At 39.4% G+C, this 27,870-nt stretch overlaps 1 protein-coding gene across 1 annotated transcript; it reads left to right on the top strand.

The window, feature by feature from the left end:
* The first annotated feature begins 93 nt into the window (after nt 1-93).
* Nucleotides 94-27,870, top strand: LOC146611914 (thyroid peroxidase-like). Its single transcript, XM_085343575.1, has 12 exons — nt 94-110; nt 210-370; nt 587-722; nt 1,881-2,010; nt 2,601-2,795; nt 3,573-4,055; nt 12,977-13,235; nt 16,387-16,557; nt 20,846-21,083; nt 21,161-21,369; nt 21,484-21,658; nt 27,351-27,870. Exons 1-12 carry the CDS (start codon nt 94-96, stop codon nt 27,868-27,870), a joined length of 2,694 nt encoding a protein of 897 aa, XP_085199701.1.

Raw genomic sequence — 27,870 nt, 5'->3', positions numbered from 1 at the left:
AAATGTCTCATGCTGATCAAAAAATACATTTTCCAGCTTCATCCATCAAAGAATTACTTATTTCATCACATCAAGAAAGCCTTTATGATGTAGATGAAGACTTACTCGACGTCAGGCAACGGTAATACGCCTCAGTTTTACCTCAAATAATCTGTGCAGAAAAGGATCAAAGGAACTCTAACTGCCCTTTTATCTGTTTTTCTCGCTAGGTGGACCAAACCCTCAGCTTCCCAACACATGCTTAAATTTTTTCGGCAAGCCGACCCGGAGACGAAGCACATTTCTAGGGCTGCAGAGGTTTTCCAAAAGACTCTTCGTGTCCTAAAGAAGAAAGTGAAACAGAGATATAATCAGGAGCTCACAACACCCGGTAGAATTACTTTCTTTTAGGAAACTCGGTTTCACCTTGGATGGAACATTTAGAAAAGTTTTCATTACATTTTTAGTCAGACCACCTTTACTAGTTCTGTCATTGTAAAACAGTTTAACCGGCCACATATGATCAGCAACAGAATTTCAATAATGTTTGCTCAGATTTAAAAGTTTCATATCAATCAGTCCAACTCTGCCTGCTTTGTTACTCTAGCTCAAGAACAACTGTTGTCATGGAAACATTTGAAGCTGATTGCAGAGCTGTCAAAATGTCCTCCTACAAGTCCAGCCACCTGTCGGTACACCCATCTCTACAAGTATCGACTGATATCAGGACTCTGCAACAACAGGTAGTTAAAATGACATCTGAACAACCGTTTCCCCTAAATGAAAACTTCATTTCATATCCAATGTAAATTTTGTCTTAGCAAGCACATAATTAGGCCTCCAGGCAAAACTACAGTATGTCAGGATTAGAAAAGCCATTATCTGTTTTGATAGTTTCGATGCATACAGGTAGCAAATAAATGTATTAATAATCATCAGCATCATCTTAAACTTAATGAAATATATTTAGTTATGTTCACTTCACTGCATGCTGTTTTTAGTAAAGCATTTCTCAAACAATTAAAAATAAAAACTTCCTGAACTAGTCAACATTCTTGAATATTCAAGTACCTGTCAAGTTTCAAATGTTGATTCATCAATAATTTGTATATTCATAATTTCTCATTATTTTTAATTACTGAAATGCAACACGAGCCACGATCTCTTCCTCGCAGGGGAACAGGTGAACCTGCTTCCTAAGCTAAGCCCCTTCAAAAACTTCCACTCCTCCACTGCCCACTTGACTTCAAAAGCATGTGAAAGCCTATAGTTTGCCCATTTTAAAGACCCCACTTTACAGCTTTAAAGAGTATATTTTCTGCCTGGTGCAAGGCAGTCTTGCCCTCTGTGGGTAAACTCACCCTTTAGAACCCTTGCACAGGGGTTATTTAAAAAAAATAAAAAATATATATATATTTTTTTTATAATGGCCAAAAAAAAAAGGGGGGGGGGGGTGACTCCTTGTTACTTTACTTTCCTAAAGAGATCAAGAAGCTGGAACTATGAAATGTTTGTCAGCCGCCAGCTGATAAGTTATCTTGTTATCTTGTGTGTGTGTGCCAGCTGTTGACGAGGAGGCAAAAGGCAACAAAAAAATAAATACATGACAGGTTCTTGCAATCCTTTTTGGTTTTAAACAGTCATTTAAGAGCATAAAAATGATGCTGTTGCAATGATCCTAAGTCAATGTGCAGCAACGATGATGTTTCTCACAGGATCATAACCACAAACTAACCGTCAAAACAGATACTGTCATTTCTGTACATTTAATTTATATGAATGTACTGAATGCACCATTTTAAACCTTAATAATCCAGTAAACTGGATGATTCTTTCAGTAAGGGGTTATACAGTTTTGCATGGCAGTATTTTTGGACACACTTCATGTTTCTCTTTGTCAGGCAAAATCCTCGCTGGGGAGCAGCCAACACTGCCTTGGTCAGATGGCTACCAGCTGAATACGAAGACGGGGAGAGCGAACCAAAAGGCTGGAACCCAGAACGGCTCCATAATGGATTCCAACTTCCCCCGGTAATCTACAAAATACCGGTCCAACAGACACAAAAGTCTTGGTGGATAAATTACAGAAATGTAGAAATGAAGCCGGCTCGCCCTGCAAAACCCTGAGTTAATGTAGCATTTCATTTATTTTTCCTCACCTGTTTCACAGCAGATAACGTCCACAGCAATTTAGGAAGAGCACAGGAGAGTGTGAGATGACATAGATTAGAACCGCATTTATATATTGCATCTAGCGTATACACTACATCCATAACCTAAAAACAGTTGGTTTCTTATCATGTGGATAAACATATTTTCTTCCAAAAAAGCAGATGAAACCGTTTTGCTCACACTTGAATTCAATTTTAGTCCTAATTTATGCATTCATTACACAGAGTGAGGGCCTTTAGTTGGAGAACTCATCAAATATGCATCACTTGTATCCAGCCAACAGTTTACCACCATATCCGACTGCTGAAATTTACTACAGTGTTTCAGATAATAAATCAGAGTCCTAATATTCCATTTCTTATTGACTCACAGTGAGTGAACAACATCTTGATACTTCATGTGTTGCATTACTTGAGCACTACAAAATACAAATCCTGCTTTGTCTACAGGCCCGGACAGTCAGCAGGGAAATAATGACGAGTGCTTCTAAATGGAAAGATGATTCCTACTCTCAGCTGCTGGCGGACTGGGGCCAGTATATATCCCATGACATAACCCTGACGCCTCAAAGCACCAGCACCGATGGGTCAGATGTGGACTGTTTAAAAACGTGTGAAAATGTGCATCCGTGCTTTCCCATTAAGGTAAACAGAGAATCCATCATTTTCTTTATTTTTGTTGCTTGCACTTGTTTGTGTAAAAAATAAAAAAAAATAAAAAAATCCCTTTTTTCCTGGACTTTTGCACAATAGCAGCCCAGTGAAGCTCACCCAGTTTGATCCTGAGATAATCACATATTTAAATACATAAAATAACACAGTAATAGGTTCATTGTAGTACTTCCCAAAAAAACCCATTTACATTAAAAACAAACAAACTTTAAAATCTCTGTTGCTATGAACTCCCTGGTGGTGGTGATGGACAGAGCTGTGCATCCTTGTTTGAAAAGTTCAAGAGCATGGTGTTAATGTTTTTGTCACCAGGCCTGTTTGTACTATAGGACCCTCTGTACTTGTATGACAGCTAGCTTTAAACTATGGAAAAAATGGAAGCCATGGTAATCTGGAGACCGAGTGCATGAGAAAAATCTCACACCATGCATAGATGTTACAGCTAGCTAGATGACAAGCGGTCACCTGCCCAGAGTTATAAACTTCTCCAACTGCCTTTAGTTATTAGCAGGAGCCCAGTCAGTCCTTTTTAATGCCATCCTACTTTGCAGGTGACATCTGACAAAATGACACCTTTCACTCTGGGATAAGGCATTGCTTTATATTACATACGTTTACTTTTCCAAATGTGAATTGGGCCTTCAAAATTCCATGACAAAGACGACAACAAATACATGTGGTAGATCAGCAGTAGTTTAAAGTTTACCGGAAGCACTAAATGATCAGTAAATTATTCTATCCTCTCTGCAGATGAATGATGGTCTACAAGGCTGTATGCCATTTTTTCGCTCCACATCAGACTGCTTTGTCAATTTTCAGTCTGGTATAAGACAAGCCCTGCAGCGACAACAGCTCAATGCCATGACTTCATTCATTGATGCTTCTGCTGTCTACGGCCACAATCAAAAGCTGGAGAGCTTCCTTCGTGACATTCCTGGCCGTAATGGAAAACTTGCTGTCAATGCCCGATTCAAAGATCCAAAAGGAAGGCCTTATCTCCCATTTGTAACCAAGCTGCCATCAGCCTGCCACCAAGATCTGCAAGGGGAAAGAGTTGAATGCTTCAGTGCAGGAGACAACCGGGTCAGCGAAGGTCTGCCTCTGACTTCTTTGCACACGCTGTGGCTCAGAGAACACAATCGAATTGCAGAGGCACTGAAACACATCAACGGTCACTGGAGCCCAGAGATGATATACCAAGAGACTCGTAAGATCATAGGTGCACTGCACCAGGTAAGTGACAACCAAACCCAACTGAATCAGATGTAAAAAGTGACACAAAAAATTCAGTTTCAGTTGACATTTCATGTGATTCATGGAACAAACTACTGAATTTAAAAGAAAGTATCCAAAATGTTAATTTACTAGCACTCAAGTAGGCACACAAAGGTAATTAGACTGATTAATTTGATGAATTCATTAGGCTAATATTTTGGATTCTGCTCAGATTCATTTATGCAAAGTCTGCAATCTGTCATTTCAGAATAAAAGTTGCACATTTTGAAATGTAGCAGCAATCTGCAGCAGAAAGGCAAAAAAGCTTTCAGCACTGTAAACTCTGTATTTCCAGGTTGCATCACACTTTTTCTCTTTCAAGTTTTCGCACTCTCAAGGCTACTTTGCAAGTACTTGCGATGAGTCAGCATCTCCCATGCAAACTGCAGTACTGTGCAAGTAACCAAAGCAGTCACAGGAAAGTTTGTGTCACAGCACCTTCTCTGTGACCAGATTCACCTGCCTTCACATGAGGTTGATAGTCAGCAGTTTCCAGCAGCCACTCGCCAACCGGTCAAGAAATACATTTTTCCTAGTTGACCAGTGGTTGCCAACCGTCTCCAGGCCTGTGTGACTTTTTATATTGCCAATTTTGTTTTTATTATAAACATCTCAAGTAGGCTAATAGTGATTTTAGTCATTTAAAACTAAATCTAAAATTTGTCAAACCCCTGTCCAATTCAATTTCAATTCAATTCAATTTCTTTATTGTCCCACAAGGGGAAATTAGTTTAGCAGCAGGAGGATAAGAACAAACAGCAGGAGGATAAGAACAAACACCCACCCTAAAGCTACTTTCAGTTTTGCATGCTTGGCCGCTCAAGGAAAACAAACATAATTCAATTTCTGCTATTTAATGTTTAACATTAACTGCCTAGTATTACCACAGAAGAAGCACCGTTTGCATTCACAGGCACGCTAACCTTTGAAAAAGCTTCAAAAGGGTACTAGATCAAATTTGAGAGGGATGGTTTAGAAATGAAACGAAATGCAGGTTGTGCTCTAATCTATGTGAAGGCAAGACCACTAAAGTTCTAATGGATTCACACGTAGTGGGGCGTTTTAGACTTTAAAATCTGGACATACCATCCTCTATCACCAGCGCTGTTAAATAAGCGTAGCTACGACACTAGACGCAGAATATGATGAAAATAAAAGCTACTGTGATTCGCAGCTATAAAGCTTCTGCCGAGTAACACAAATGATGCCTGAGGGGGAACAAACTAATCTAGCATTTATGAGCACAGTGATTTCAGAGTCTGCAGATGCGAGTGTGTCACAATTACGTGGGAGAGCTGATATGAATGAGATGTATAAAAGAAAAGAAGCGATTCTTTTCATTTGAAGTTACTCGAGGTTATAACAGCATTGACTGTATTGTGTCTGAAGCTGCTGTGCACATGGAAAACAAACTCTGGTATTTCTGTGATGCACAGAAATTGCAGGCATACAATAAAACAACACACAACATGTACGCTCTTGTGACAATCTACAAGTATAGAAACTTATATCCTATACACTTTTTAAAAATAAAAATCTTGTATCCCTAAAGCTGAGGCAGAAAAAGTGTCTTAGACAACATTGTCTCCATTTACTGTGTTTTTCACTTTATCATGTCATTTCATCTGACATTAAAAAGTGACACTGTAGGTACAATAGCAGTATGGGTCTGTAGCAGTGAGACTAAAGGATGGTTCAGGGTCGCCTGATACAGCCTCAACTATATGCTTCATCAAAAACGAAACCTTAAAAATAGAGAGGGTGTGTGTCTCCTGAAACCAAACTGGGAGCTGGTTCCACAGGAGAGAGGTCTGAAAGCTGAAGGCTCTGCCTCCCAGTCTGCATTTAGTGAACCACAGTCTAATTCAGGGGTCCCCAATCCCAGTCCACGAGGGCCGGTGTCCCTGCAGGTTTTAGATCTCACCCTGGGTCAACACACCTGAATCACATGATTAGTTCATTACCAGGCCTCTGGAGAACTGCAAGACATGTTGAGAAGGTAATTTATCCATTTAAATCAGCTGTGATGGATCAAGGACATCTAAAACCTGCAGGGACACCGGCCCTCCTGGACTGGGATTGGGGACCCCTGGTCTAATTATTCAAGACCTTACTGAAGAAGTAACAAAAGCACAAACTAGATTTTCAACATCACTTAGAGGATTTTCTCTTTTTCACTGATCAGATAAAAGAAAGCAGTCCTGCATTGTTTTCAAGATGAATGTTTTAGCACCATGTATAAGAATGACAGTTCCCTCTGCGAGCTGAGCGAGACATTATGAAGATAAACAGTGAAAAGCCTTCTCTATGGGGAAAGCTCTGCTGATTTAATGAATTCAGAAGTTGTCCGACCCTGACAGCTGCTGTTTTAAGTCTGATGACTGTGAGGATCAACCAGCCATGGAATTCCCTGCTTTGCTGTCATTGCTGGTGATGCTGCAGTTTTCATATCTGAAAACTGCAACTCCTAAGCCCATAAATTGGTATAAATTGGCTGCAGGGAACCATTTTATCTTAAACACTGTTCACATTAATATTATACATATTTGCAAGTCTCTGCTTGTAGTCGCTAGAGACAGAACAACAGAAAATTATCATGTGAATCACCTTATTTTTTTTCCATCAACACCTTTACCCAGCAGTTGTTTTAAAGCTTCCTCTAAGAATCTTGCCCAGCACCAAACAGCTAAGAAACCTAGCTACCATTAATTTGTGCAGAAACATGTCCCCAAATAATTACTGTTAATTATCTGCCTGATTTCAAATTGGAAACTGACGTATCCACTGAACTGGTCAGTGTATTTGTAGCACTGTGTCCCTCCAGCCAGTAAATGCAAGCAGCTACATTTCCTCAGTTTTGCTCCAAACAAAACACGAGTCTGTTCTTTCTTTGTAGGTTCTTGATAATGAAGTAACAGATGGCATCACAGCTATGATGGCTCTCTCATTTTATTTATTTTTACGTGTCTTTATTATCCAATAGATACGCTTTTTACTACTGCTAAAGATGAGATCACACATTTTGTGGCAGGCCAGGCTTCAGAGCTTAGCAGAAACTGTTACCATCTCAGTGGTGTTGGGTGCAGGCACGTTGTGCACTACAATGACTGATTGGACTATTCCTTTCAGCTTCAGGCAGAGGGCGATTAATGATGAAGGAAGCGTGTGTACATTCTTCGTGAAAAGTAATGAAGAAAATGTTTTATGATTGAATGCAAAGGATTTGTTGCTTATACCGAAGGGGAGCGGTGACCCTGGCGCTATCTTAAAGTTTCCCCAAACATTTTATTAGCAAGGGGAAAATAAGTCAGATTTTGTGTGCTGACATTTGACTACAGCAGTGGATTAGAAACTAGTATTTTCAGGTGACTCAGGGACAATGCTAGGGGAAAGAGATTTACAATATTAAAAAGAGATGGCCTAAGGTGGAAGGGTTCTTTAAATAATTTGGGAGGGTGAAGCATAAAAGGCAGGTAAAGGATTTACATACTGAAGCTATGACCAGCTTGGAAAATCCCTGTATTGGAAGCAGAGTGAAAAGTGAGGGACTATCTAGTCTGACCAGCCTGCAAACCAGCAGAATGTAACGTTATCTATTTTAACAAAAGGGGGAGGAAAAAAGAATTAAAGTAGTACAGAAGGGGGGGGGGGGGGGGGGGGGAGTAAGAGAATTCAAAACTAAACTACAAGCACTTTTTAATACATGACAGATTTGTTGACTGTTTTTAGCAAGGCCTGCAGACTAGGAGATCTGTTTTTTCAGATGTAGAAAATGTAATCCCACAAGCATTTGGAAAGTATGAGGCTTGACAGCAACAGCTTGATACTGATGGAGTAACTTTGAAGTAATTAAGGGCGACTGAGTAAATACCTGGTATGATGGTTTACTACTTGATGTAAACTGATGTTGGAGCAACCAGTGATGACTTAATGTTTGATTAATGTTCTCAGTGTTTGAATCAGAGAGCGTACTTGTGAAGAAAGGTAGGATGAGATCATTATGAATTAATCATTGTCCAAATGAGTCACCATTACAGTATCTCCCAGCTCTAGTAAATATCATCATCCACCATCTAGTCCCGGATTAGGAGTCGCTAAGTTGTGATCGAATAATTATTTAAAGTGAAAGGAAACATGTAAAGGAAAATTCATACAGACTTCAGGGGATCGGGCTGCTTTTACACTCGACTGTATAATGCATGTATGAAACGCATGAAAGCCCAAAGTTCAGAAGATGGACTACAACATACGCATTTTTCCTTACAGCAACAGTTTTACCTGTTGTCCTCAAATATCACTTCATTCCAGAGATTGGACTAAAAAAATGCAACATATGCCAGAAATAATAAACTAAAAACAATATGCTTATTTTTCATGATCTAATGCAACTCCATTCTCCTTTCCTTGTTTAAGATTTCTACAAACAATGTAAAATTATTTAGATCAATCACCTACCTCAGCTGATCTGAAGGGACATCAGAAGTGCAGAGGGAAGGTGAACTGACACTCTGAGAAGGGAGACTGAGACGTTGTACACACAGGAGGGTGACTGTGGTAGTGGACATGTGTGGGGGAAAATCACACAGCTGAACTGAATCTAACTGATGAGACAAGGGAAGCAAAACTGAACATAACAGAAGGGAGACTATCAAAATAAAACAGGAAGTAACAGAATGCAGGAATGCATACTTGAAAAAAAGATAGTGAGTGAAACGAACATAGTGACAAGAAAGACTTTATACAGAAGACAGAGCACAAAGATGAGACTAGAACAGACAGGATACGAAGGGAACGAAAGTCGTCAAATAAGGAACTGAAGAAAAGTTGAAGTCAGAATCACCAGGAGAAAATATTCTCAAAGGACTAAATAGAGAACTGCAAGAGATAAGACTCAGGACCGTGAAATAGATGAACTTCGATCAGTTAGTACGCTGTATATTCTGGATTTAGAGAACTTATTAACCACTACTTTCTTCATGCAAGGCAGCAACTGGACAAGTAGCAGATTTTATTACAGCAGCATCACGTTGGGTTTAACAGGATATTTTTGAAAATGGAAAACATATCAGCAGGTTATGGCATGAAACAGAAAACATGCTTATATTTAAGATTGACATGATCTGCACCACTTCATTTTGTTTACTGTTTTCATGAATTAGAGCAGTAATTATCTGCTTTCATTTCATAGGAAGGATAGTCCAGTGAATCTTTTGGTAAAAGATGTAATAAAGACCCACCTTTCCTTATTATTTAGAAATTTTGACCAGCTTTTAATTGTGAAACTTTCCTAAGCAAATCTGACTATTCATAGACATTCTCAGTTTTCAGGAACTGGTGTAGTTTTTGTGCCTTTTTCTGGTAAAAATGTTGACGGTTAATCAGGTTTTCAGTCTAATGAGTTGTTAATTAGAGAAAAAAAACAAACATGTTTGCTTTTTTTCCACAGTAGACATTTTCTGTGGAGCCAACAGAGAAAAAACACAGATGAAACTAATTTTGTTAACAGTGACTCATTTCCATTAAGCGTGAGCTCTTGTATGCAAAATAAAAATACTGGAACTTGATGTAGGCGTCGTTAACGTTGTCAATCACTGATCAGGTGAGAAAGAAACCAACCAAAATAAACAGATAGGAACTAAACAGGGTCACTCGAGATGCAAGAGTGTTCGAGAAACCATTCAGTAACACTTGTCTAAACAACTTACCTGCCACAGCTATTAACTTCTAATTCTTAATAATAATTGAGGCATACATAGCAGCGCCACTGAGAAGGATCTTTAATATCAGGACTGAAATGTCTTCCTGTAATGTGGAAGTTTGCTGTAATTGTGTCCCTCTGGGGGGAAAAGCATCTAACTGCAGTCCTTTCAGCAGCTATCAGCTCCTTGTTGTGCTTTTCGGTCCATATGGTTGAATCCCAACAGCTCTCACGAAGCCCTCCACCCCCTCCACCCCACTTTAAAATCCTCCTGCAGCTGTTCCCGACAAACAAGCTCACACGGGGTGAGTGTTTTTTAGAATGCTGTTTTCATTTTGCATTATTCTTGACAAGCTACTGTAAAAGCACAACTTTAATGCTTTAAATTATGCACTACATCAGTAATTGCTAACAGAAAAACCCACTTTCAGGCCAAAGGTACTGTAGGTAGCAATTAGGCTGGGAAGTGTTTTAAGGCGGATGCCAGTTGATGCATACCTGCAGACGTAGTATGTTTCTGTGGCTACACTGTTTATGTCAGAGTTATCAATCCAAAAATATTGGTCAGTTGCCCCCTCCATTCTAACTGTACTGGAATACTAATTATAAAAATCTAATTTAACTGATTGGCATAGAAATGGAGATTTGTTTTCTTCTGGTTGGACATCAACAGGAATGCGAGCAAATATGTTATCGAGCAAATAACAATGTTTACATTGTTTGACCGTGTGGCTGTCGTACTGCATTGCTCCTCCTACACCGGGTATGCTACAACACTAACAGAGACTGGGTGTGTTTAAAGTATATACAGAAAACATTTCTTTGAAGATTACACATTTTAGCATGGAGATAAAAATCAAAGCCAGAAATGCACACACTCACAACGTACTCTAATTAGAAGAAAACACTTAAATAGGTCACCATATGGAAACAACTTAATGAAAAGCTTTACACCCGAGTCAGCAAAAGGTTTGTGTTATTATTTTGTATCATTAAATATTCCCATGTACTAAAAAAGTAACATAAAATCTGCAGCTCAGGCTGTGAGTGAAAACAGTGGGGAGCAGGCAGGTGAAACTACTTTGTTTCCAGTAGACTGTTTGTGGGCAGCCATTTCAAAACATCACTCTACAAGACTTGCAGAACAAACAGACTGAAAGGTCAGAAGCCATTTCAATACAGAGAGAAAGTCTATTATTTGCAGGAAACAAGAAATGATCAGCTAACAACATCTGGTTTCATTCTGACTTCAATTACAGTGCACAGTTGTGAAGGGCTTTTGCTTTTCCAGAAGTGTAGAGGCAATATCATTATGTTCTATTTAGTTGTAAAATGGGAGAGACATAGCGGGAGAATTATTGTTAAAAAGAAAGGAGAAAAAAAACGATACAGTTTGAAGGGCCAGACCTGCTTCGCCTAAAGTGCTTCAGTCCATTAAGTAAGAGCCTCAGCTGTTGAACAGCATCACATTTATGAGCTTCATTATCTGAAAAATGCAATTCAACTGCAAATCATACAGCGTGCAATAACAATTAGAAAATAATTCTGTGAATTTACTTGTTATTTTATTAAAGGAGCTCTTTTAAAATTCCGTACTGCACTTTTATTAAGGTTTGGGGCTTTCTCCAAGCCAGAAAAATCAAAGGCCATCCCATGATAGCCTGGCTTTTAACCCCTAGTACAGTATGGATTACATTTCCAGGAGCCTTCTTCTTATAATGCAGCTGGGTGAATTAGAAGGTGAGGAATAAATTTCAAGCAAAAAAAAAAAAAAGCCTGGCATGTTGTAAAGGAGATAAAATGAAGTGTGTGAAAGGTTGAACACAAGCACAAGCTCATTAAATGGAATACTAAACCCAACACTCATCAGCCACAACATGAAAACCACCTGCATAAGATTCTATACGTGGCCTTCACGCTGCTAAAACAGCTTTGACCCACTGAGGCCTGGAAATGAGATCCATTAAGGTGTTTGACAGTTGGTCCTTTGCAACCTGTGAATTGTAAAGTGGGCCCTCTGTGGATTGAGGGTTCAAACCTTGGGATATTTCCTGTTTTTAAGTAATTATTTTGCAGTTTTGTGATGTATCTGCATGTGTCTGCAATGGAAGGCTGCCTGAGTCACCATGGAATGAGTAAACGGTTTGCATCAGTGTTACCAGCAGCACATTCCAGTTTAATATGATGATGAATTTTATTAACTTCACTTGTTGATAGTTTTAATGTAATGTCTGATCAGCCTGTCTGATCTGTAATTGGTGGACTACAATAGTCTAATATATGGTTTTGGTTACTATCCTGTAATATATGACTCACTGGGCTCCTGTACTTGGTAGATACTTCAGTTTCTTGTCTTGAACCTGAGGAAAGTTTTTTTTCTCACTTTTCGGTCATGCTCAAAACCTCTTTGAATTGTTTTTCCAGGAGCCAAATTCCAGATGTGATGTGGCCTGAGTTCATAAAAAATCTTATATGAATTTGAGCTGATTTTCTGTCAGTTGTCACTGTGACTTTTCTCTGACTTTTCTTTTTTCCTCCTGTTTTTTTCTGTTTAGGCAGTACAGAGTTTAGACCTGCTAAACTCTGTATTGGTGAAGGTTGTGTGGGCCACATAAACCCTGAGGGGAATACCTGGTTTTTCCATCTTTCCCATTGTGCTCTAATCATTTCATCTAAAAAATGTGCATAAAATCCAAATTGGTTATTTTACTGTGTGTGGTTCCAGTGCTTCCTTTGCAATAAATAACTAACTGATGTAAAAATGATGGACGATATCTCACTAATGTATGTGTTGGCTTCCGTGCATTTTTGTGTGTGTGGGGTTGCACCCTTGTGACATGAGTCGAGATTCGGGTGCTGAAGTGAGGCATTTATAAATAGTGATGAGGACAGATGAAATTCTCTGCAGTAAACCGTGAGGAAACAAGCGTGCAATCACAGCCAGGGTTATTATACAAGTAGACATTTCACTGGTAATCCTACAGGGATTCCTTTAGCTGTATGTATATACACATTCACAGATATCATTTCAGGTATTCAAAGAGGATATTTTGTATTTATTTGTAAAGTATGCTTCTATTCAAACTCAGTATAGACTTTAGAATTTGGTGATAGACACATAAAATCTTTTGCGCTTTTTCCCTTTTTCTGATGTCCATCCGTTTTCTTTTTTGATTCCCAGATCATAACCCTAAGAGACTATGCTCCAAAAATCATTGGCCCAGAGTCCTTCAAACATTACATTGGTCCCTACAGGGGATACGATCCATCTGTGGACCCCTCTATCGCCAACGTGTTCGCCGCAGCCGCATTCAGGTTCGGCCATGCTACCATCTCCCCAATCCTCTGCAGACTGAATGAGAGCTTCCAGGAGGATGAGCGCTTCCCCCACTTGAGACTGCACAATACTTTATTCAGTCCATGGAGAATAGTCAAAGAAGGTCAGTGCACTCGTATGAGAATGGAAACCAATAACACATCCTGCAAGCACAGTAAACACACCGAAAGAAAGGAGGAAGAAGAAAAATACTCTTTTTAGGTCAGCTCCAGAATCAGCTGCATACATGCAGTTTAAAAAAATTTACACAAGCAGGATCAGAATTTTTGTTTTCTATAAAAAACCCAGAAAATGAGCGATACAGAGTGCACCCATTCACAGGAAGAATAATCGATCGTACAGGCTGTAGGGACCTTTTTTTTATTCATTGCCACTTCATGTTTTAACCTATTCTTTAATTTGACCAGAACATTAAGGTTATACATTTTTTCAGCAGAACATTTTGGTATTGTGACCATTATGATCAAACTAACTGAAAACCCAAACAGCAGCAAAGGGACACATGTATTAGTGAGTAGTGTCAAGTTTCCACTTGGACGTTTGGTCCAGCCGTGTAGCTTAGCTTTCCGACGTTTGCATATATTTTGTTTTGCCACATTTCTTTTATTCACTGTTTTCCTCAATATTAAATAACAGCAAGAAGACTGTAAATCATTCTGATGATTGTGATGGGTTATATGAGAGAGCAATTGTATGTATGTTAAGTCTTTAAATCTGAAAAAGAATAATATGCTTTGTCTAAATTATTAAGTAAAATGTTGCAACCAGCTTCTTTTCTAAGCCTACAACAATTATATTCATTCCCACCTGTATTCATGACCACTGGGGAATGTGGGTTCAGTGTTCATACTTGGATTAGAGCTCTCAAATTCTTCAGAAAATATGTTGTTTTCTAGCCACTAAATACTTCAGTGGTCAGCTTATTCAGTGGTCTGTGTATACTTGTTTTTTTAGAGTTTTTTGCCTGCTGGGAATGAAAATGATACATTGAGTCTCAACAAAATCAGAAATGCCACGCACAGTCTTTCTGCTGTTCTCTTCATGTCTGCATGCTACTCTGGCTTTCTCCAGTATCCCCCCCCCCCCAAATGCATAAGGTTAGGTTAACGACTGATTCTACATTGGTTGTAGATATGAGTCAGCGCATGACTCTCTGTGTTGATGCTGCAACAGACTGGCACCCCACCTCTTGCCCCCTTGATAGCTGGAATAGGCTCGACATGTAGCTCCCTTGTGATGTTGAAGTGGATAACCTGAAGTGGATGGATGGATCGATGAACAACTGTGACACACTCACCTTTTATCATATCCTAAAGATCAGAATTTCTGGGTCTACTTACAAAAGTTTGAGGTGTTTTCATTTTTACTTTAAAATACTTTTCACTGTATTTCCATACAGTGAAAAGTATTTTAAGGTCATAGCTGTGTGCAAAGTGTGAAAAACAGATCCATAATAATTAGAACACTTACTTGGCTGAAATTCACATTGAAGATCATGTTCTCTGGCATGTGCAGACAGCCTCCAGCATTCCTGTACCATGCTTTTGGAAATACTGTTACAACCACATATGCTATATGGTGTGCAATTTTATCCTGGAAGTCAAACATTCTGTTCTGTTTCAAACTAGCTCAAATTTTGTGTGAAGGATCAATTTCCAAACCTAGATTGAGCACATCAGGTGAGTAGTGAGATCAAGAGTATGCTTGTTTATTTTCTTTCTTTCCCTTAGTCTTCATCAGGCTGTGCACCATAAATTCATCCCCCAGGGTGGGAATGCCGGTATCAAATTTGACTGTTATGTCCTGAGGGAGAGCATTCAGAAGAAACGATCTGAACTGCAGTGCTTGCCAGAAGGACATCTCATGCTGGCTCAGAGCTAACTGAAAACACAGGATGTTTTTTTTTTTTTTTTGCCCACACCAACAGAATCTTCGCTCACCACCTGGACCACTCGTCGGATTTGGCTCTCTGCAACTTAGTCCACTTCTTGAAAATGAAAAACAAGTTGATGGGTCACTGTTTGGACACACTGGAGGAGATCCAGCGTGTATCACGGATGGAGCTTGATGCACTGACAGAATGCGACTGTGAAAAGTGTCATTTTTTCCCCACAGTGGCTCTGCGATCGACCTCCACTTGCCATCGCCATTCCATACGTCATCATTCATCGTCTTTTGAAGCAGTTAAAACGATCTTTTAGGTTGTCAGAACGTTGCAATTGGTTCTCATGAATCTCATTTGATATTTTGTAATATAAAAATAATGAGAGATATTTAATCCACTTTAAAACTTCAACATCCATTTTTGAAATAAAAAACAAACACAAAACAAATAGTTATATATTATAATATTCATACTATATTATATTATGGCCAATTCACAATAATATTTATAGTACATTAAAACCATACTGCACAAAAACCTATTAACAGCAATTCACTGACCCAGAAAACCTTGTGTTGCTTTTTCTTACTGGGACCCATAGTGAGCATCTCCACTGTGATGCTCACTATGGGTGCGTCACAGCAGAAAGACTGAGATGACATTTCTCAGCCTTTCTGCTGAGAAATGTCATCTGGGTAGATTGACTTTGTGGATCCTATTATTTCTACTGCCCTGACCCCATGACATTGTACAATAAAATGTGGTCTACTTAGCTCTTCACCAGCTGGTCTCACATTTAAATGGATTATGCTACCTCAAATATTATCTTGACACCAGTTGGGATGTTTTGCTGACCTCCAGTGGCTGAAGCTGTTACCTTGCTGCTTCCTTGCTGTGTTCAGTTGCTTTACAACTGAAAACCATGTTTATTACTTTTATAAAACTATAAAAATGTATTGTCATGATAACCAGCATGTTCATCCTCAACAGTCCATTCATTCTATTTGCTGAAAAGAAATGTTTGGACAATGGAGGGCCCCTGGGAAGTACCAAATCCAAGCCCGGGAGTGATTTCTGAGCAGCAACAATGAAAGCATCCAGTCCAGAGAAAACAGTACCTTCCAACCATATGTTGTTTTTCTTGTCATTGTGGTCAACCCCTGGATTATAGTCGGGCTGTATTCCAAAAAAATCAATGAGGTTTTCACAGTTTAATAACATTGCAATATATTATCTTTTTAACAGAGAAAACAACAAAAAAGAAATACAAAGTCACAGTCTTAACAGCAACCCACAACAACACATGAACTATAAATAATAATTAATACTAATGACTCTGGAAAAATAAGTAATAGGCTTTTGTTTCTAGGGGGGATTGAACCAGTCCTGAGAGGCGTAATTGGATCTGCAGCGTCAGCTGTTAGCGCAGACATGCTGTTGGTTGATGAAGTAACAGAGAGGCTAGTGGTCCTTGATACACTGAAGCAGATGGACCTGGCTGCGCTGAACCTGCAGAGAGGACGAGATCACGGCCTCCCAGGTAAGATCTTGGCTGAGAGTCAGATCTGTCATTCAAATGCCATTAGATTATCCTCGTCAAATCAAAGCGACAGTAACCACTCCACACCCTGTTTAAAAAAACAAACAAAAAAACCCCACATCATTTGTCCTTCCCTTTGTCAACAAACTGTGTTTCTTAGTGACCATTGACAAACCATTGACATATTTAATGGGTGGTCATTAATATGAGTACTCTGTTGTTGCTTCCTGGTTCCTTACAGTGTGGACAATAAGGAATGAGCAGTGCTGTAATAAATTACTTTTTAGCTTGGAGCTATGTAGGCCCACAAGGACGAAGTAGATATAGAAGTGAAATTTTAAAACTAACAATACAAGAACAACATGAATTTTGGTATTTGTTTAAAAAGAAAAAGAAAAGAAGTGATCTGGCAAACAATCCTGCTTTTCTTGATTTGTTATTATAAAGCTGACAGATGAGTCATAAAGCCTGATAAGCACAAAAACATTATCTACGCTGATCCAAATCAAACACATCACTCCCCTGAGCATCCCAGAGCATTTCACACTGATTCTGGGACGCTATTTGTGTTCATTTAAAGGAATAATAACACAGTATGGGAATTAAATTTATTTAATCTCTCACCAAGCATGCAAACAACATGATCAGTGACTGATGTTGTCCTTTCTCCTCATTTCTGCGTTTTCTCTTCTTACCGTCTCTCCTGACACCAGGAGAATAAAAACCAAGGCAATCATAAAGCTCTATATCACCGGAAACACCTGTGCATTATTTACCCAAGCTTTCATGCCCAAGCCAGCTCTGCCTTCTGCTCCTGTCAATGATCTTGTTTCAGTTCTAAAGTTTTGACTGTATTAATGCCATTGCTCCCACAAAGATCAAAGTTATCCCTGAAAAGAAAAAAAGGCACCATGGAGGAACGCCAAGCTGGTAAAAGCTCAAAAAAGAGAGCAGACAGGCAGAACGCAGGTGGTGGAAAACAAAACTTCACGTTCATTATGACATGTATAAAAAAAGACTGCAGCTATAGCTTGAAAGTTAAGTCCCTTTTTTTCTGAGATTGGTAATCAATATAACACACACACCTCAATGCATGAAATAGCTGTGCATCTTTTTTAAAGTTGACAGTCTGTGAGGATAAAGTTTGTATTCATATACACTGGTGAAAATAACTATTTGAATTTGTAAGTTTGCCCACTTAGAAAAGAAAGAAATGAACTGTCTCTAATTTTATGGTAGTTCTATTTTAATGGAGAGAGTCATTGAATGAAATAAGCATTTAATCCCCAAACAAAACATACCTTACTCTACTACTTTGTGGGGAAACCCTTGTTGGCAAGCACTGCAGTGAACCCTTTGTTGTACTTTGCCACCATTTTTTTTTACACAACTCGAAAGACACTCTGTAAAACTTTTAGGTTTCTTTGCTTCTGTTTGGCAACTCAAAGCTTCAGCTTCTTCCATAGGATCGTGTTCTAATAAAGTAAAGGAGGTTCTTGTCGATAATTATATGGTACATGGACCTGTCCACTGAAGCAGCAGAAAAACAACCCCAAAGCATAATGTTCCCGACTTTGTGCTTGATTGTGTGGGTGGTGCTCTTTGAGTCATACTCTCTTATGTCAAACGGGTCGAATTGATTGCAAAGAGCTCAATTTTAATTTATCTGACCAAAGCACTTTCCCCCAAGCCTTCTCTGTTCACTGGCAAACAGACAAACTTAAGATGGGCGTGTAGATATGGCTTCTTTAGCCAGGGGAACTTGTCGGCAGTGCCTTATCAGTGGTGTTCTTGGTGGTGACGGTGGTCCCAACTGCTTTCAGATTATGAACAAGCTCCTCCTGTGTAGTTTTGGGCTGATCCACCACCATCCTCAAAATTATGAAACAAGACCTTGCACGGAGTTCCAGATTAAGGTCTGTCGATGGCTGTTTTATATTTCTTCCATTTCCAAACAACTCCACCAACAGTTGTCATCTTCCCAACAAGCTTTTTGATGGTCTTGTTGCTTTGTGAGCATTTCTCTAAGTGAGCAAACTTGCAGATTCAAATAATCCCCTCACAAGAGGAGTCATGAGAAAGAAAGAAAAAAACCCCCCAGAATATCACAAGAAAACGGCAATATAGAAAGTAGCACTGTGAAAGAATCCTATACAGCCAGGTGCGTTTGAAGCATTAGTGCAGAATGATAGATGAGTTCAATAGTGTCATAGCAGCTAGAGTCAGATTTAGGTTATTGTGTGCAGTTCTGTTCAGATCCCTTCATGTCTTAAGGGAAGTAAATGAGAGTATGGTGAGTCGGGTTAAGGTGGAAAGACTGGATTTGATCTCCTGATTTTTTTATTCTTAATGTCATGCCAAATTTCCACAGCCATTGCTAAATATGAAGAATGGTCACCTCTACTCAACAGGGGACACATCCATTATAATCACATGGGTGCCAGAAAAAACAAAAAAAAAGCAAAAAGTGTGGCATCCAGGCTGTGGTTGCACAGTTTGTTTATGGGGAAGAACTGTACCAAAGGGTGAGCTGTAATCAGCAAAAATGATCTTTTGATTCATTTTCCAGGTGAGAGAGCACTATCTGCTGTAGAGATCTGTTAGGGCTGCATATATACTGTATGGAAGAACTCGCATGAGTTTTTAGCCTTCTTTTATGCTGCTTGTTTTACAGCAATTTGATGTTCCAATTTAAAGTCACTGTCCACAGCAGCCCAGCAGTGGTTGATTGTGATAAGCACACATTAACCAGGATCCACCCATCCATGAATGAACCAATCTACATAGCATATATAGCTGTCATAGGGAGAGAGGCGGGGTACATCCTGGATAGGTTGCCAGTCACTGGCTTCCTGCATCTTGAGTTAATAAATAATTAAATCAGATAGGCAGTTTAATAATCATATCAATCAGGTGGATTTTACTTGCCCTGCAGTCTGGCATTTCTTCCAGCTTCCATGATGACACGAACTCAGGAAATCAGAAAGTAATATCACCTGATTCTCTCACCTGCACTCTACATGCTTCCCTTTTTTCTTTTCATTCGTTTTTGTCACAGTACTTTTCTTTAACATTTAGCAATGATGTTAAAGCTATAGAATGGGAAGCTAGCATCAACTTAGTTACGTTTTTACATGACAGGAAATCTCAAAGGGAAAATGACTGAAAATATGCACAGACTGAGTCTCCTGGAACACAATCTGTTATTCACTTAAAATACAACGTCTGTACTTGAGGGGAAAAAGTGCTTTGCGATAACTTGAAAAGGGACTAAGATGAAAGTGAGAACAAATAATTTAAAAGGTATTAATTGCTTCACAAGTAATGTTTGACAAAATGGAAATTGAGCTATTCTTTTCAACATTTTCAACAGTTGATCTGTATATGACGTGTTCTCAAAGTTATCTGGTTATTTCATATTTCATGCCTTTGAAAAGAAACTGAATGCTAATTTTGTGATATAATGCTGCATGAGAATATATTTAAAGCTGTAAAAAGTGCTGGTTTAGATTCACAGAGCACCTATGCCTGTAGCAGGAAAGCCTGTGGCATTCGTGCTCACTCATAGGTCAACGTTTTTCTATTTTTTTGCAATGCATTCTATTGACTTTCCATGCAAGTTTAATCTTTTTTTACTGTACTTAAATCTTTTGAAGCATTTTGAATTGCCTTGTGTCTGAAAGGTGCCAAAATCTTGCATTGCCTAGTTTAACTCCACTGACTTTACACATCAGACTCTTGGGAATAGTTATTACCAATGTGAAAAAAGCTTTTTGCAGTTCCAGTGCAGCTGTGCTAAATCTCATATCCAAGGACCATGCCTTTTCCCTGGAACTTTTAGTAAAACGGTTATCAAGACTATCTTTTTCACTCTCTTTATTTGTATCTTTATATGTCTTTAACTTCTAGTCAATGACAGCATTAATTTAAGCAAAAGCTTTTTTAAAAAATATAAAAAAAAAATACGACATAAGAAAGACAACTTTGTGCACAACTAAAAACAAGACAGACCATCTTAGACTTTAGTTTTAAATCAATGGGTTGTTTTCATTTGGTCAAGCTCATATTTTTGTGTCAGAGAAATCAGAGAAACGATGCTGCAGTGAGCTCTAGCAGTTCTGCTGAATGGGTTTTATTTGGACAGCTGGCGTCCCATTTCTTCCTGTTTCTAGCTAAGCTTTAATAGCTTCCTGTACGTAGTCTTCATAAAGAGAACTCTTGACAAGACATCCAAATTTAAATGAATATATTCACTTTTAAATGACACTGTGCTAAAATTCCTTTTCAGGATACAACGATTGGAGGGAATTCTGTGGATTGCAGCGCATTAAGACATTGGATGATTTGTCACTGGCCGCGGGAAACTCCAGGGTTGCTAAGAGAATACTTGACATATACAAACATCCCGACAACATCGATGTATATCCAGGAGGACTTGTTGAAAGGCTTTTGCCTGGCTCAAGAACTGGTCCTCTCTTTGCTTGCCTGATTGGAAGGCAGATGAAAGTGCTCCGTGATGGTGACAGGTACGTAAGATTTGTCTAGGTTGAACATTCAAATGAAATCAAGGCTTCAGTGAAACTTGTGTATTTTTCATTTTCAGGTTTTGGTGGGAAGCTGATGGTGTGTTTACCCAGCAACAGAAGGAGGAACTTTTAAAATTTTCTCTATCCCATCTGATCTGTGATAATAGCGACATAGGAGAAGTTCCTCTTGATCCTTTCAGATTGGGGAAGTATCCATCTCATTATGTCTCCTGTGATCAGATACCCTCAATAAATTTGGAAGCTTGGAAAGACGAAATGGGCGAAGGTCAGCCTGTGAAATTTTTGGCAAATCTTTCGCCTATTATTTAAAAAATCATTGCCTTAAATTGGTTTCCTTTTTTCTGCCACATATTAACGAGAAACATTTACCCAATTCCAGACTTAAAACGGTGTGGCCTTCCTAAACAGATCAACAATGGAGATTATATCTTGTCCTCTACATCTCGAAAACTGGTTGCTCTATACTCTTGTTACCATGGTTTCACATTAAAGGGTGCCGCTGTCATAGTTTGCATGGGCAATCGATGGTGTAATCAACCTCCACAATGTAACAGGTATGTAAACTATTTATGAACTATCTACTTGATGTTTACCTGCAGTACTTTATGTGAGGGATTCACATTGAAATATACTTTATAATGCAGATCCACCTTTGTAGGATTTGGTTGAGCACCACAGACATTCCCCATTTTGCAGGGTGTATATGCTTGTGCAGAACTACTGTCTGAGTGGTGCTTTACTGCTATCTGCTGGTACTAAAGGAGAGTGAAGTGTTTTAGCAGGGTTTCTTCATAGTTTGAGCCATTTGCTAAAGATCACTGACTCAATACGCTTGTAAGCCTATACACACTTATTATTATGTTAAAAGTTCGTTTAATGCTGGGAAAATGTTTGTGTTTCTCAGAAGATGTTCTTACTATAAAATACGCAATAAGATACCATTATGAGAACTGCGTCAACATTAAACCTCAATGATCAAAAGGATTAATTTGATTGGAGGTTTACACTGATAGATTGTCAGTGTCAAAATGTAGGTGGGTCTCTCACTGTTATGTCAGCAATCTTAAACATTCAGGTTGTTCTCGCTTAGCTCATTTTTATTAAGCTGTTCTATAAGTGTATTCATGCATTATTGACATAAAAAATGATGAATGGTTTCAGGTTGGTTTCCTCTTAAGTTGGCAACAGCTGATATCAAATAAACCTGGCTCCAATGACTCTTTCAAATAAAACCAACCTGTGAACAGATGTATAATAGTAGAATTTTGCTTGATCCCTTATAAGTATATCAATATAGACCATTTAAAAATATACACACTTATTATTATGCATGTAAACAGCATAAAACATTCTCATTTACATGAAGTCAGACTTATTAGGAAAATCTGAGTTACAGGAAAACTGTAGGATAAGTGACAGAACTCAAAACGCAGGGTTTTTGTGATTTAAACTTATACTTCTCCTTTTTCTATTTAGTGAATTCGAGGTCAGCAGCTCATTAATGTAGCCCAACAATTTTTTTCACAATATGTTGGGCTACATTTCTGCCCTCTAATTCAAATAAGGTGACTTCAGATTACAAACAAAACCAAACTAAACTGGGCCCTGTGCTTCGTACGTCGCTTACTACATCCAAGATCAAATGAAACATCCAAGATCAAATCATCGCGCTAACTCTGAGCTCGCTATTCCGGTTCCCCGAACACACCTGTTGTTGACGATTAGTATAGCTGGATGAAGTAATGTGAGATCACTGGGTGGCCCAACAGGGGCTACGCATCGATAGTAGAAACATTGATCGGCAACCCTTTGATTGGTCGGCGAAAATGTCGAAGGAGCGCGCTCGGTATTTTTCGGCAGCAGAGCAAGAACTCTTGAGTGAGGGATTTCAGGAGTTTCAGAGTTTAATTAAAACGCAAGGGAACACTGCAAAGGCTGCAAAAGCAAGGAGAGAGGGCTGGCAGAAAGTTGCTGACAAATCAAACTCGTAAGTAATTCAATAATAACAATAATAATGGAGTGGATTTATATAGCGCTTTTCAAGGCACCCAAAGCGCTTTACAATGCCACTATTCAGTCACTCTCACATTCACACACTGGTGGAGGCAGCTACGGTTGTAGCCACAGCTGCCCTGGGGCAGACTGACAGAAGCCAGGCTGCCATATTGCGCCATCGGCCCCTCTGGCCAACACCAGTAGGCGGTAGGGTAGATTTATCATATCACACCATATTATCCAATATTATATTACATTATATTATATTATAATATGTTATATTATATCCCCTTTCACATTAGAGCCACAACAGGACCCACTAGAACATGGGAACAAGTAAAAGTGAAATATAAGAATATTCTACAGAATGGTAATATTTATCACTTATATTGCTTGTCGTCTCTTGGAAAGAGACCCTGGAATACTCTGTTTGTTTGTTCATAACAGCAACCAAGAAAAGGGCAGAGCAAAAAAAAAGACAGGTGGTGGTCCTGCACCCCCTCGTCAACAAGTTGGTTAAGTGAATAATACCCTCACGGGAAAATCGATATCTCTCTATGAGCACACTGTCGCGCTGAGCTAAAGGATCCTGTCTGTCCCGCAATATACGCTGAATTCTGAGGACTCTCCTTATCAATCTTGCACCTTCCGCAATGGGTTGCTCGCGTATACGGACAGGACATGGCTGCGACAGACTTCCCAAATCCACCTTCGCTTTTATAGCCGTGGTCTCTCATCTTGATTACACGAAGTAATTTACAATTACTACTCTGAAATATGAATTACATCTGTAATAATCACATACATGTAATAGAATGTTAATAGTACATTTCCCTTTTTTAGGGAATGACCTGTATGTATCTGTGTGAAATCAATAAAAGTATCAAGTGCTGCATTATCTTTAGTTACATTGATGTTATTTATTTATGGTGAAACAGTGGTGGAATATCGCTGTTGCTTTCGTATGAATGACGCGGACATACCTGCGTGGCCGCGATCTAATCCTGTTTACATAAAGTAAACCTGCTCCCCAGCAGGTTTACGCTTACGGCTCTGTTGCTATGACAGCAAGTCCCGGATGGGCTTCGGGGAACCGAACGATCCAAGATCACGCGAAATCGTCAACAATCTCATCCAGCTAACTCACTTAGCGCGGTACGAAGAACAGGCCCCTGGTGGCTAAAATGACATAATGCTAAACTTGAACCTTTAAAACAGGACTTCACAAAGTAATGGAGAACATCCCAATGGCTGTGTCAATCATTATTTGATTGGCTGTTTCAATGTCATACTGTGAACCCTGTACTTGTGTTAAGATAACCAGTTGCCATCTGCTAATTTTTATAAGACTATGTTTTAGGCGTACAGTTTCTCCCCTAATGCTAAATAAAAGTACTTTTCCTGTTTCTCATTTATTAGTTTTCTTTTGTATACGTCTCATTTAAATATTTCAGATCATCAAACAAATTTTTATATCAGACAATGCCAAAGTGAGTAAATACAAAATGATTTAAATGTTGACTTCATTGATTAGGAGAAAAAAGGCTGTCCAAACCTACCAGGCACCGTGTGAAAAAGTAAATGACCAGCTAGTTAAATCACGAATCAACTGTGATCAACAATGTTTTTTAGAAAGCTGCATTAAGTTTCACTTGCCAGACCTACACCTGACAACTGCCAGACCTGGTAAACCAAGAAATCTTTTAAATAGAACAAAATGCAATATATCATTCCACGATCTGAAGAAGCTTAAAAACAGGTGAGAAATAAAATCACTGACATCTATCAGTCTGGAAAGGGTTACAAGAGTGCATTGATAACTTATCCATAAGGTCGCAAAAGAACCCAGAAAAACTAAAGAACTGCAGGCTCACGTCAAGTTCAGTGTTCCTGATACAACAAAATAAAAAAGAGACTCAAAAATGGCATCCATGAGCAGAACCAGGTAATAAGTTTAGGGGGCAATTACTTTTTCACATATGGCCAGGTACGTTTGGAAACATTTTTCACTTAATAAATTACATCTTCACTTAAAAGCTGCATTTTATTTTTATTTGAGTTACTTTTATCTAATATTAAAAACTTCCAAACAAATATAAAGTAAGAAATCAGTACAGAAGGATACTGTGTCACTGCGCTGTGTTGCCTTTCATGTTAAGCAAATGCTTTAACTAAAGTGGTTACGGGTGGGCTTAGGTCAAGTACAATAAACATCATCTCAATTTAATCTTAAGATAGCTTTACTCTAATCAAGGCAATGTGAATTTGATTTGATATGATTAAATTGATTAACATGACGAGATTTAAAACACAAGATAAAAATAAAATAATAATAAAGTACAGAACTTCTCCAAAGCAGTAATAGTGAGCGTCTTAATGCACGAGTTCCTGGACAAAATTTCATATTGTGTTTGTCGGTACTTGAGACTCTGTCGATCAACTGAAAGAAATATTGCCTGTCACATTTTTCATAACTGTCAAGAAAGCGAACAATGCCATATGAGTTTCAGTTTACTCTGGTAAGTTGGGTGTGCACAGTAAAACAACACTTGTCTGTCTTAAAGTTATGCTAGCAGGGGTGTTTGCGTTTTGATTGACTGCAGTGATTTGGGGCCTGTTCTTCGTACCGCGCTAAGTAAGTTAGCTGGATGAGATTGTTGACGATTTCGCGTGATCCTGGATCGTTCGGTTCCCCGAAGCCCATCCGGGACTTGCTGTCATAGCAACAGAGCCGTAAGCGTAAACCTGCTGGGGAGCAGGTTTACTTTATGTAAACAGGATTAGATCGCGGCCACGCAGGTATGTCCGCGTCATTCATACGAAAGCAACAGCGATATTCCACCACTGTTTCACCATAAATAAATAACATCAATGTAACTAAAGATAATGCAGCACTTGATCCTTTTATTGATTTCACACAGATACATACAGGTCATTTCCTAAAAAAGGGAAATGTACTATTAACATTCTATTACATGTATGTGATTATTACAGATGTAATTCATATTTTAGAGTAGTAATTGTAAATTACTTCGTGTAATCAAGATGAGAGACCACGGCTATAAAAGCGAAGGTGGATTTGGGAAGTCTGTCGCAGTCATATCCTGTCCGTTTACGCGAGCAACCCATTGCGGAAGGTGCAAGATTGATAAGGAGAGTCCTCAGAATTCAGCGTATATTGCGGGACAGACAGGATCCTTTAGCTCAGCGCGACAGTGTGCTCATAGAGAGATATCGATTTTCCCGTGAGGGTATTATTCACTTAACCAACTTGTTGACGAGGGGGTGCAGGACCACCACCTGTCTTTTTTTTTGCTCTGCCCTTTTCTTGGTTGCTGTTATGAACAAACAAACAGAGTATTCCAGGGTCTCTTTCCAAGAGACGACAAGCAATATAAGTGATAAATATTACCATTCTGTAGAATATTCTTATATTTCACTTTTACTTGTTCCCATGTTCTAGTGGGTCCTGTTGTGGCTCCAATGTGAAAGGGGATATAATATAACATATTATAATATAATATAATGTAATATAATATTGGATAATATGGTGTGATATGATAAATCTACCCTACCGCCTACTGGTGTTGGCCAGAGGGGCCGATGGCGCAATATGGCAGCCTGGCTTCTGTCAGTCTGCCCCAGGGCAGCTGTGGCTACAACCGTAGCTGCCTCCACCAGTGTGTGTCATGGTCCTGGGCCATGTGGGCCCAGTATTCTTAGTTCTTTGTATTTTTGTATTTCGTTCCTTATTTAGGCCATGTCTTCTGAGTTGCCCTGTTGTGTTGTTCCCTAAGTGTTTTCCCTTCATGGCTCTCTCCCCCCTGTGTGCCCTCTATGTATTGATGAGCCCTCGTCTCCCTTTGTGGTTGTTTCATGTTTCCCCAGCCCGTTATGTCTGTGTTTTCCCCGTGCTCTCTCTCCTCCTGTCGGAACCTCTGTGCCTCTACATGTCATGTTCAGTTCACCCCGCCCTGTCTCGTTATGATTATCAGTGTCACCTGTGTTCCCCGTGTGTGCCCACTTTCCTCGTTTACCCTCTGTGTATTTCTGTCTGAGTCTCCCTCTGTTCGGCGTCGTGTTCTCCCTCATGCTGTGTGTGATTCCCCCGTGTTTCCTGGTGAGCTTTATGTTAGTTTTTCCCAGTTTAGTATCTCCCATTATCTTTTGTCAGCAATAAAGCTGCTTTTTGAGTTCATCCCCGTGTGTGTGAGTTTTGCATTTTGGGTCCTCCTCCTGCCTGCCACATAGCCGAGCCATGACAGAAGAACACGACCATTACATGGACCCAGCAGACAGTGAGCTGTATGAGCGCCAGAAAGCAGCCATTGCCCAGCTGGAGGAGGAGCTCCGGTGGAAGCCATGGCACGCTCCAGATTTTGAGCACATATTCCGTGGAACTCGGCTGGCTTTTGGAGGTCCCCGAAGTTGCCAAAAGCCTCCGCCTGTTGCCCCGCTCGCATCCAAGCCTGGGCCGCTTCAGGTGGGAGTGCTCAGTTTTTCTTCTGATGCTCACGCTCCAGCCTCTGCATTGCCGTCCCGCAAGTCAGAGGCTCAGCTGTACACCCCGTCATATTCCTCACCTCAGAGGAAGCGGCGCTCATGCCGCCGTCACTTTTCACCTGCTGAGCAACTCCCAGTGGTGAGTTATAATGACTGCCTTTTACACATTTCACCTGAAGCCATAACTGAAAAGAACAATAAACTCACCCCAGACACTGTTGGAATCTCCTTTTTGGATGATGAAATTAACTGGGAAAAACTAACGTAA

Source organism: Diplotaxodon limnothrissa, linkage group LG19 (assembly GCF_057381915.1).
Source record: "Diplotaxodon limnothrissa isolate DT_005_m linkage group LG19, D_limnothrissa_male_GT1.1, whole genome shotgun sequence".
Lineage (NCBI taxonomy): Eukaryota > Metazoa > Chordata > Actinopteri > Cichliformes > Cichlidae > Diplotaxodon > Diplotaxodon limnothrissa.
This window is presented reverse-complemented; position numbering and strand designations above follow the sequence as displayed.

What these genes read in the sequence shown, in the direction of transcription:
- LOC146611914 (XM_085343575.1), top strand. An exon ending in TCAGGACTCTGCAACAACAG is followed by an intron (nt 723 to 1,880) that starts GTAGTTAAAATG and finishes TCTCTTTGTCAG; the next exon opens with GCAAAATCCTCGCTGGGGAG. An exon ending in ATGGATTCCAACTTCCCCCG is followed by an intron (nt 2,011 to 2,600) that starts GTAATCTACAAA and finishes CTTTGTCTACAG; the next exon opens with GCCCGGACAGTCAGCAGGGA.